A 12,224-nucleotide genomic window follows, 5' to 3' on the forward strand; every position below is an offset into this window, starting at 1 on the left:
ACAAATACAATGTATTCTGTTTAAAACTTGGGTATCAAGAACACTCCATGAAAATTGCCCAGCATTGTGACGATATTAATGAAAGTAGTAAACTGCTCTTTTAACTGTGTGCAATTTTTGTTTAAAGTGTATATGTATGTGTGTTTGAAACAGATAAAGACAAAGAGAGCAGAAAGAATGCTTGCATAAGTGTGTAGTGTTCATCTTAAAGTCACTTTCAAACAGTGACTCTGCCATATTTTAAGCAATTATGAGATGGAATAGTTATGACATTTTAGGACATTCTCTGTCAGATCTTAATTATTTAAAAAAAGTCAGGAAAAAGTTCTTGATTGCCTTGCTCGGTTTTGCTCTGGGTATAAGTTCTGTAGGGTTAATTGGAATAACACTCTCAGCATGCATCAATGCAAAGAACGATGCAGAGTTTTGAATTCATGAAACAATCTTTTGTTTTGATTGTTTACTTCAGTTGGGGTGGACAGTATCAACCAAGTGTAGGAGCACACAGCAACACAGCAAAAGAACTATTGCATGGCATAGATACGGACACATACGGTAAATAGGATGCACATATATTGGGGGATCTGAAACAGATTGCAGAAAGTACAGTCTTATAACCAACTGATGCTTAACCTTCAGGACTCAGATATAATACTGGAGCTATCCTTAATAATTACAGTTTAATATTTTCCCTATGTCCACTTAAGTTCTTCTAAATAAATCATGTTATAAAGGCCATATTACACTTTTACAGAATCAGCTCTCTAATCTCTGCCTTGATAAAAGCCATCAGTAAGATATTTTGTACTCTAACTATGCTCTGTGTGAAAATGATACATGATATATCACTTTCTTTTTTCTTGCCAAATTGCCCAGTTTTTATAAGAGCTCACCTGCAAATGGAAATAAGAACTTAAACTTATCTTTGTCTTCTCTAAGTAAATAACACTAGATCTTGTGCCTTATCCTAATCCCCAAATCCACTCACTCTCTTGGTGCCAAATACCTAACGATCCCACCCTTCAATGTATTAAACTACTGAGAAACTACAATCAACTGAGGTAGAAAATCCTTAAGGTGTATGATCATCTACATAAAGGAATTCTTCCAAAGCTCATTTTCTTATCCTAATACTACCCATGGTTCTGGACACTACAGTCTAAGGAAACATCCTGTCAGCATCTAACCTGTCAATCCCTCTCAGAATCTCAGATTTTTCAGTGGGGTCATATCTCAGGTTTTGAAGCTCTGGAGACAACAGACCAAGATTATTGGATCATTCAGAGCATGAACTCCACATCCCAGTAATCAGTCTAATGAATCTGCAATGGATTGATCCATGGACTTTCATGAAAAGTGGAGAAGAAGTTTAAACAATATACTTTAAAAGAAATCTCACCAAGCCTATACCCAATTACTCCTGGATTCCCATAATTTTGTATTCCACTTCCTTCCAATGCAAGTCAGTGTACCATTGTCTCTTCAATTGCTCGCTCTGCCTGCATTTCATAAACTAGCATGTCAAGTAGTATTTTGTTCTGTCTTTCTCATAACCCCAGGTGTTCCCCATTGTCTACCATCTTCTCATTCACCTAACTGGCCCCCATCCTTCTGCAGTCTCTGCACCCTTCACACAGCTCACGTTGTCTCCTGACTTTGAAAGTGTGGCACACTTAATCAGGATACACTGCCCAATTTCAGTGCAATTGTGCAGAAGATTGGATTCACAAAATACCCACAATCACAAAGTTTGCAGAGGAAATCAATCCCTCTGGCTCCTCACAAAAATGGATAGGGCTCACTGCATGAATTTGCAAATGCACAAGAATTTCTAGCCTACAATATGGCAATTGTGACATTGCTGTTTGTAGAAGCTAGTGCTGCATGATCCAACTACTTCTTTTCTCTATATTACACAATAATCATATATCAGAAAATGATTAATTGGGTGTAATGTCCTGGGATTGGGTCAAATGCAGCATTAATACAATTTTCCAGAGGAAATCAACTATAGCATAAATGAATTTCAATAATTAATTTATGAGGGCAAAGTCATTTGAATGACTGTTTTAATTATTTTCAAACTTTGTGTCTATTTTCCAAAGAGAATCTCAGATTGTTATAAATTGAAAAGTAGATCAGACTCTGTGTGTCATAGGAACTGTTCCACCGATGGTTATTGTTTAAACTTGATTAGTCAAGTAAGCTGGCTTCAGGGAATAACAATCAAAAAGAAAGAATTGCATTTGGGATAATTAACTTGTGACATTTCAAGATATTTCACAGCCAATGAAACACCATTGTAATGGCAGACTGTTGAAATTTGTCTCAGTGCTATTGGATTTGGGAAGGGATAGACATCCTAAATCCATGCTCCCAAAGGATGCTGGAACTGGAAACAAGTACGGACATTTTAGCAGATGATCAGCCACAATGCCTAAGTCCTCCTGTGGCCCGTGTACGTGTCTGCAAGCCTCATATCACCATGGAGAGTGCCCCGAGAAATGGAGAGCACAGAGATAGCAAACTTCCAGTGAAGGAGGTGAAGGCACAAGAGAGTCAAGGAAATATCAAAGGAGATAATGCAGCCACTCCTTTTTTGCACATCATATTTACCAAAATAGTAGCATGGACACCACTAGGAACTCCCTAGGACTCTGGTAATCTACAAAGAGATTCAATTTCCAAGGACTTTGGATCCCATTGCCCATACCCATTCAAAGCCTCTGATATACACCTAACATCTGAATAAATGTTCATCCGTTTGGAGCCCAGGTCTTGGAAGATGCCAGGGTCAGAGATCAGGTAATGCCCGTATGCATTGCAGGATGGGCAGCTACACAAAGGGGTACTGGAGCTCAAGAGGAGAACAGATCAGAGATGTCGTTTGATTTCTTTCCCCAACAGTGAAGCGTTTCAGAGGACCCAAAAACAAAACACTGTATGAATTCCTGAAAATCTCCATGATATAGCTTGTGAAATATAATTAAATCAATGTTAAATGTTCTTTAGTTACACATTTTAGTACGCAGGGTTGGAACCGTACAGCTCACTGAGTACTTACTTTTAGGGCGGAACCACGAGGGTTCACACATTTGAATGGTTCATTATCATTGGCTGCCTCGGCATCTTCTGGCTTCTGGCGTTTCTCTGCTGCCTCGGCCCTTCGTCTCTCAATCTCTTCCCTCAGCTTTCTCTTCTCCTCCTTAAAGAAAGACCCAGAGGTTAAAAATACCTTCAAAGATTCATGGTTATTTCACACATATAAACTGCCATTGGGTGGTAGCACTCTGATCTCTGGGCTGGAGAGTTTTCTGTTCAAACCCCACTTGGAAGATTAAATAAATTAGTCTATGGAATTTCAATCACTTGCACCTCACTTTGGCCTGAGCCTTCCATTGTGGATCCCTTTACCTGATCTTGTTGGTGAACACTGTCCTAAGGTCCCCCAATGCATTCTCACATGGTGCACAGAACATGCGATAGGATCTACCTACAAACCCCCACTGGAAACTGTTGACTAAAGGGCAAAGCCCAGCCCGACCTGTACCTCTGAATCTCCCCCAGAGCACTGCTCACCTTCCTGCATAAACCTTCACCCACCCTTGCTCCCTGTGATCTGTAAAAACTATCAATTTTTCTGTTGCTGAATTCTGTGTCACCCAAAAACATTTAAAACTTTTAAAAATGAAATAGAAGTTGTTTTTTTTAAAGTGTTAAAAATATGAAATCATGTATAACATATAAAGGCATCTTTAAGTAACCAAAACATGTTAAAACAAGCAAATAACAATTATGGGCTAAGATTAGTTTCGGCTAGGGATTGCCAGCCTGGGATCTGTAGACCCCTTGCTTTATGGTTTTGGTCCATGCTATAGACATGGTGGGCTGAAGGGCTTCTCACTCTTTTGTTTGACACTTGGATTCTAACCCTTCACTCTCACATCACAACATAAATGGCTGCACTGAATCTGCACCAGCTCCCAGCTACAGCGGGATCCATGGCCAAATTTCCAGTGGGTTACGCTTGGAGATTTCTGCTCCATGTACAGCCAAGGGGTGAAGTACATCTGGGAGGACTCCCCCCACTCTCCATCCCCAGCCCATCAGCATCTCTTTCCACTTGATCCTTACCTCTTCCCTCGCCTTTCTCTCAGCCTCGTCCTGTTGCCGTTTCTGCTCCTCCTCTTCTCGTACCTTCCTGCGCCCTTCTCGTTTCTTCTTCAGCTCCTCCAGCTCGACTGCAGCCTCCTGCTGCTTCTGCTTCATCTTCTCAAACTCCTCACTCTCCTTCTCGTCCTGACGTCGCTTCAGTTCTTCCAGCTTTCTCTCGGCCTCCAGCTTGGCTGCAGCCTCTTCTGCCTCTTGGGCCGACTTGGACTCTGCGTGGCTGCGCTCCCCCCCAACCAAAAGGAAAAAGAGCAGGATGTTATAAGGCAACAAGTTGGAATGTCCCTCCTTTAATCCAGCTCAGAATGCTTTCAAAGTATTCCAAATTTATGGGGCAATGCACCCTCTGCAGCATTGTGGATGGGATCAGGTGCTTATGACTGAAACTAGAGATTGCCCTGCCTAACTCCCTGGGATTATACACGGTGTCTTCATTTTGGTAACATGGTCCAGTCAAACAGTGAGGAAAGCAACGCACTGGTCCAAAATGACTCCCTGTAACTGTGTTAAATCAAAGAAATACAAGAGACTACTTAGTTAGACTGAGTGGAAACTGAGGAACAGAGGTTCACTCTGCAGATCTTTCTCATCTGTTACCACCATATGGCTAATTTTTGTTGAAGGAAAATCGACACTACAATTGTTATTTTAGGAGAAGCAGCAAATTTCCACCAGAAAGAAGGATTGGTTCATCATTTATGAACACAGTCATGCTTCTAATGATCTCTTCTTATATACTTAATGCTGTGGATAAGCAGAACAAAATATTCTGCAGTTAAACATGAGCATTCCTGAAGAGAAATCTCACCCTGCTATCATCCAAACTATGTGCTCGGAGGATGCATAGCCTGAAGGTACATATACCTTTATTTTAACAGAATCACCTCAAACTAGAAGAATGCTTTCAAGGCAGAAACTGACAAGCATTTAAGCTACAAGTGCGAAGAGTGCAGGAACATGTTGAGGCCCAGAATGTTTCAGTAATGATCTTATTGAGAGGTGACTGGAGCCTTTGAGTCTGTTTCTCCACTCAATAAAATGCTTCTATAAAACTATGCAAGACTGCCAACATGCCAAAATCTCTTGAATGGGCCTTGGGTATTATTTGTTTTTTTTAGCTATTTGCGAGATTTATCTTCCTTTGCAGATTGGTTGTTTGGCAGTCTTTGTTGTGTGTTGTTTTTTGTGGATCCCATTGTGTTTCTTTGTCTTGTGGGTGCGTGCAAGAAATGAATCTCAAGGTCGTATATGGAATACAAACTTCAATAATAAATTTGAACTTTGAACTTTCGAACTTTGGAACCCATCATCTTCCGACAAAGAAGGGTGAGGGAGCAACAGCTGACACCATAATAAAAATGGTTTTATTTACAGCAAGGGACAGTTGATACACTTCCACTTAACTGATTGATGATATGTACTCAACCCATTCATTTCTGCTGTCCACAGGGTAACATTAGAACAAGCTGACTTGGCTGTTGATTCCAGGCATCTGTAAAGTGTCCCTCAAATAGTACTTGCTTTGAAACTTGTATAATTTTGCAATGAACTCTTCAGTGTAATTGTGTGAACATTAATAGAAGATTAATAGATTTGTGAGGTCTCTAAAATAAAAAAAACACCTTGAGTTTAGAAAGGATTAATAATTTTTCAGTCACCATGGAGACAAATGTAGGAAGATGGTGGTGATTACAAAATGAAGGAGTTATACTCGAATGTACACCAAGGTAGTGCAGTTAGAAGGAGGCAGGTATGATATCATGGGCATTACAGAGGAAGATCACAGCTGGGAACTAAACATCGAAGGATACATATTCTATCAAAAAGTCAGGCAGGTGGACAGAGGGGTTGCAATAAGTGAAATAAGGTCAGAAGATATAGAATCCTTGTAGGTGGACCCAACGAACTTTAAGGTTAAAAAGATCCTGATGGGAGATATATACAGGGCTCTGAATTGTCATAAGAATGTGGGGTAGAACTTACAAATGGAGTTAGATAAAGCGTATCAGAAAGGCAATGCTATGAGGTGATGGGGAACTTCAACATGCAAGTATACTGGAATAATCAGGTTGGCACAGAATGCCATCAGAACGAACTTGTAAAATGGAAATGAAATGGCATTTTAGAGCAAGCGGTGTGTGGTTGAACCGATGACAAGAAAGGAAATGTTGGATTGGCCATTGTGTAAGGAACCAGATTTGATTAGGGAGCTTAAAGTAAATGTACCCTTAGGAGCTAGGAATCATAATATAATAGAATTTACCGTGCAGTTTGAGAGAGAGAAGATAAGGTCAGATGTATCAGTATTACAGTGGAGAAAAGGGAATTAAAGAGGCATGAGAGAGAACTGGTTAAGGTTGTTTGGAAGGGCACACTAGCAAGGATAATGGCAGAGCAGCAATCACTGGACTTTCTTGGGCCAGCTCAGAAGATGCAGGATAGATACGTACATCCCAAAAACAAAGAAGTATTATAAAGGGAGGGTGAGACAACTGCGGCTGACAAGGGAAATCAAAGACAGCATAAAAGCCAAAGAGAGGACATATAATAAAACAAAAAATAGTAGGAAATTAGAAGATTGGAAAACTTTTAATAACCATCAGTAGGCAACTAAAATGCTATAAGAAGAGAAAAGATGAAATTTGAAGGTAAGCTAGCCAATAATATCAAAGGGGATACCAAAGGTTTTTTTTCAGATATATAAAGAATAAAAGGGAGGTGAGAGTGGATGTTGGACCATTATAAAATGACACTAGAAGTATAGTAATGAGGACAATGAGATGGCAGACAAACTTACTAAGTATTTTGTGTTAGTCTACACTATGAAAGACATTAGCAGTAGGCCAAAATTCAAGAGTGTCATGGGGGAGAAGTGAGTGTAGTTGCTAATACTAAGAAGGTGGTGCTTGGGAAGCAAAAAGGTCTGAAAGAGGTCATCATCATCATCATCATCAACAACATGGGCCGAAGGAAGCAGCTGAAGAGCCTACACAGACAGGATAGAGAAAAGAGAGTTAGAGGACACTTACTTGGGTTTTCAGAAGGCTTTTGACAAGGTGCCACACATGAGGCTGCTAAACATCTTAGGAGCCTATGGTATTACAGGAAAGATACTATCATGGACAGAAGATAGACTGATGGGCAATAGATAAAGAATATGAATGAAGGGGCCCTTTTCTTATTGCTATAGCTGACTAGTGATATTCTGCAGTGTCAGTGTTGGTTCACTACTTTTCATGTTATACAGTATGTTAACGATCTGGATGATGGAATTGTGGCCATGTTTGTGGATTTTACATAGATAGGTGGAGGGGTAGGCAGCAGGTTTGCAGCAGGGGCTACAAAGAGACAGATGGAATATGGCATAGGGAAGTGTATGTATTGCTAGAAGGAATAGAAGTGTAAACTGTTTTCTAAAGGGGAAGAAAATTCATAAAGTGGAGGTGCAAAGGGACTTGGATATCCTAGTGCAGGACTCCTGAAATGCTGACTTGCAGGTTGGAGTTGATAATAAGGAAGGCAAATTCATTATTAGCATTCATTTCAAGATAACTAGAATATAAAAGCAAGGATGTAATGCTGAGGCTTGATAAGCATTAATTAGATCATATATGCAGTAACGTGAACAGTCTTAGGTCCCATATAAGACGACAAGACCATAAGATATAGTATCAGAATTAAGCCACTTGGCCCATAAAGTCTGCTCTGCCATTTCAACACGGCTGATCCAATGTTCCTCTCAGCCCCAATCTCCAGCCTTCTCCCCATATCCCTTCATGCCCTGACCAATCATTAACCTATCAACCTGTAGCTTAAATATATATAAAGACCTGGCCTTCACAGCTGCTTCTGACAAAGAACTCCACAAATTCGCTACTCTAGGGCTAAAGATATTCCTCCTCATCTCCGTTCTAAAAGGAACCCTCTCTCTTCTAAGACTGTGTCCTCTGGTATTAGACTCTCCCACCATAGGAAACATCCTCTCTACATCCACTCTATCAAGGCCTTTCATCATTCGATAGGTTTCAATGAGGTCTTCTCTCATTCTTCTGAATTCTAATGAATACATGTCTAAAGCCATTCAATCCTGAAATCATTTCTGTGAGTCTCCTTTGAACCCCCTCCAGTTTCAGCACCTTTTCTAAGATAAGGGGCCCAAAACTGCTCACCAGTGCTTTATTAAGTCTCAACATTCCATCCTTGTGTTTATATTCTAGTTCTCTTGAAATGTATGCTAACATCGTGTTTGCCTTCTTTACCAGAGAGTCGACATGCAAATTAACCTTTAGGGAATCTTGCACAAGGACTCCCAAGTCCCTCTGTGCATCAGGTTTTTGTATTTTCTCTCCATTTAGAAAATAGCCAACTTTTTAATTTCTTCTACCAAAATGCATGACCATACACTTCCTGACACTGTATTCCATCTGCTATTTATTTGCCCATTCTCCGAATCTGGCTAAATCCTTTTGTAGTCTCTCTACTTCCTCAAAACTACCTGGTTCTCCAACTATCTTCATATTGTCTGTAAACTTTACAACAAAGCCATCAATTCCATCATCCAAATCATTGACATATAACGTAAAAAGAATCAGTCCCAACACAGACATCTATGGAACACCACTAGTCACCGGCAGCCAACCAGAAAAGGCTCCCTTTATTCCCACTCTTTGCCTCCTGCCAATCAACCATACTTTATCCATGCTAGACTCCTTCTTGTAATACCATGGGCTTGTAGTTTGTTAAGCAGCCTCATGTGCGCCAGCTTTTCAAAGGCCTTCTGAAAATCCAAGTACACAACTTCAACCAATTTTCCTTTGCCTATCCTGTGTGTTGTTTCTTGAAAGAATTCCAACAGATTTGTCGGGCAAGATTTTCCCTTGAGGAAACCATGCTGATTCCGACCTATTTTATCATGTGCCTCCAAGTACCCTGAGACATCACCCTTGATAATTGACTCCAACATCTTTCCAACCACTGAGGTCAATTGGTTGAGATAACTGGCCTATAGTTTCTTTTCTTCTGACTCCTTCCCCTCTTGAAGAGTGGAATGACAATTGCAATTTTCCAGTCTTCCAGAACCATTCCAGAATCCAGTGATTCTTGAAAGATCATTACTAATGCCTCCATAATCTCTTCAGCCACCTCTTTCAGAACCCTGGAGTGTACATCATCTGGTCCAGGTAACCTATTTACCTGCAGACCTTTCAGTTTCTCAAGAATCTTCTCTCTAGTAATGGTAATTTCACACACTTCATGACCTCTGGCACCTGTAATTTCTACCATACAGCTAGTGTCTTCCACAGTGAAGACTGATGCAAAATACTTATAAAGTATCAGTGTAGTTTTTGTACTGTTTCATGTAGCACCATGGTCCTGAAAAATATTGTCTTGTTTTTACTGTGTACTGTACCAGCAGTTATGATCGAAATGACAATAAAAAGTGATTTGACTTGACTTTAAGTTTATCTGCCATTTCGCTGTCCCCCATTACTACCTCTTCAGCATCGTTTTCCAAAGGTCTGATATCCACTCTTACCTCTTTCACACTTTATGTATCTGATGAAACTTTTGGTATCCACTTTAATATTACTAGCTAGCTTACTTCTGTATTCCATCTTTATCTTCTTATTACTTTTTTAGTTGCCTTCTGTTGGCTTTGATATTTCCCAAACCTCTAACTTCCCATTAATTTTTATATTATATGCATTCTCTTTTGCTTTTATGCTGGCTTTGACTTCTCTTGTTAGCCACAATTGTGTCATCTTACCTTTAGAATACTTCTTCCTTTTTGGGGATGTATATATCCTCTGCCTTCCGAATTGCTTCCAGAAATTCCAGCCATTGCTGCTCTGCCATCATCCCTGCCAGTGTTCTTTTCCAATCAATTCTGGCCAACCCCTCTCTCATGCCTCTGTAAATCCCTTTATCCACTGTAGTACTGATATTATCTGACTTTAGCTTGTTCATCTCAAATTTCAGCATGAATTTGATCATATTATGATCACTTTCCACTAAAGGTTCTTTTACCTTAAGCCTTCTAATCAATTCCAGTTCATTACACAACATCCAGTCCAGAATATTTGATCCCCTAGTGGGATTAAACACCAGCTGCTCTAAAAAGCAATCTTGTAGGCACTCTAAAAATTCCCCCTCCTGGAATCCAGCACTAACCTGATTTTCCCAATCTCCCAGCATATTGAAATCCCCCATGACTATTGTAACATTGCCCTTTTGGCATGCATTTTCTACCTCCCATCGTAATTTGTAGACTCCACCCTTACTACTCTTGGGGGGGGGGGGGGGGGGTCTGTATCCAACTCTCATTAAGGTCTTTTTACCTTTGCAGTTCCTCAGCTCTATCAACATGCTCTGACCCTATGTCACCTCTTTCTAATGATTTGTTTTCATTTTTTACCAACAGAGCAATGCCGCTCCCTCTGCCTTCCTGCCTGTCCTTTTGATGTAATGTGTATCCTAGGACATTAAGCCCCCAGCTATAATCTTTTAGCCATGATTCAGTGATGCCTACAAGATTATATCTGCCAAACTGCAACTGTGCTACAAGTTCATCTACCTTATTCTGTATACTGTTCACATTCAAATACAACACCTTCAGTCCTGTATTCACCCTTTTCTGTTGCAACCCAGCCTGCTGAGTTGCAATTTTGCCCTATCAACAGCTCTCTTCACTACACACTGCCTCTATTTGTAAACTGGCTACTTCATCTTCAGCTCTATAGGCTGCCTTTCCTACGGTACTTCTTGCATTGAAAGATACACAGCTCAGTCACGCTCAACCTTTGCCTCCACAACCTCTCTACTAACTGTTCTGGCACCCTGGTTCCCATCCCCCTATAACACTAGTTTAAACCACACCGTGCAACATTAACAAACCTTCCTGTTAGGATATTCATCCCCCTCCAGTTCATGTGCAAACCGTCCCTTCTGTACAGGCCCCATCTTTCCTGGAAGGGAGCCCAATGATCCAAAAATTTTATGCCCTTCCTCCTACACCAACTCCTTATACATATATTAAACTGTATAATCTTCCTAGTTCCGGTTACGTCGGCATGTGTCATAGGTATCAATCCTGAGATCACAACCCTTGAGGTCCTGCTCTTCAACTTATCATCTAACTCCCTGAACTCTCAATGCTGAATCTCGTCACTCATCCTGCCCATCTCATTAGTAGCTACATGGATCACGATTTTTGGCTGTTCTTTCCAATTAAGAATGTTGAGGACACGATCTGAGATGTCCAGGACCCTGGCATTTGAGAGGTGGCATACCATCTGGGAATCTCACTCTTGCCCACAGACAGTCCATTCCCCTAATTAACAAATCACTTATCACCATAGTGTGCTTCTTCTCCCCTTTTCCCTTCTGAGTCACAGAGGCAGACCTTGTGCCAGAGACCTGACCACTGTGACTTTCCTCTCCCCCCCCCAAACAGTATGCAAAGTGATACCCCTGTTGTTGAGGGGGACAGCCACAGGGGTACTCTGCACTGGCTCCTTAATCCCTTTCCCCTTCCTGACTGTCACCCAGTTGTCTGTGTCCTGCCCCTTGAGTATAACTACCTCTCTATATGTCCAATCTAAAACCCCCTCAGCCTTCCAAATGATCCTGATTTCATCCAGTTCCAGCTCCAACTCCGTAACGCAGAGTGTTAGAAAGTGCAGCTGGATGAACTTCATGCAAATGTAGTCAGGGACACTGGAGGTCTCTCTGCCTTCCCAGATCCTGCAAGAGGAGCATTCAACTATCCTGCCTGGCATCTCTACTGTCCTAGCTGAGCAGATATAAAGGAGGGAAGGAAAAAAGACCTTAACCTAGAGCTTTTCTTCTGCTTTCTCTGACTGAATCCTCTCTTCACTGAAGCCTCAAAAAGCTAAACCCTCAGGATGACCACTCTGACTCTGTCCACTCTGACTCTGTCCACTGCGCTTGCCACTGCCTTCCTTTAATTTGCTCTTGTGAATCGATTCCAAATACCAATTGGTCACTGGTCAAAGCTCTTTTTCATAAGCTGCTGCGAAACTCTGCCTTTCAAT

At 41.0% G+C, this 12,224-nt stretch overlaps 1 protein-coding gene across 7 annotated transcripts in view; it reads right to left on the reverse strand.

Moving 5' to 3' along the window:
- LOC140738627 (uncharacterized) overlaps positions 1 to 12,224 on the reverse strand; it is a 231,818-nt gene that overhangs the window by 32,177 nt on the left and 187,417 nt on the right. For all 7 annotated transcript variants that reach the window (XM_073066214.1, XM_073066212.1, XM_073066208.1 and 4 more), the window contains 2 exons: positions 4,135 to 4,390; positions 3,065 to 3,205 (listed from right to left, as the gene is read on the reverse strand). In XM_073066214.1, the coding sequence (XP_072922315.1) occupies positions 3,065 to 3,205; positions 4,135 to 4,390 (397 nt within the window). The remainder of the gene's footprint in view (positions 1 to 3,064; positions 3,206 to 4,134; positions 4,391 to 12,224) is intronic.

This window comes from Hemitrygon akajei, chromosome 14, assembly GCF_048418815.1.
Source record: "Hemitrygon akajei chromosome 14, sHemAka1.3, whole genome shotgun sequence".
Lineage (NCBI taxonomy): Eukaryota > Metazoa > Chordata > Chondrichthyes > Myliobatiformes > Dasyatidae > Hemitrygon > Hemitrygon akajei.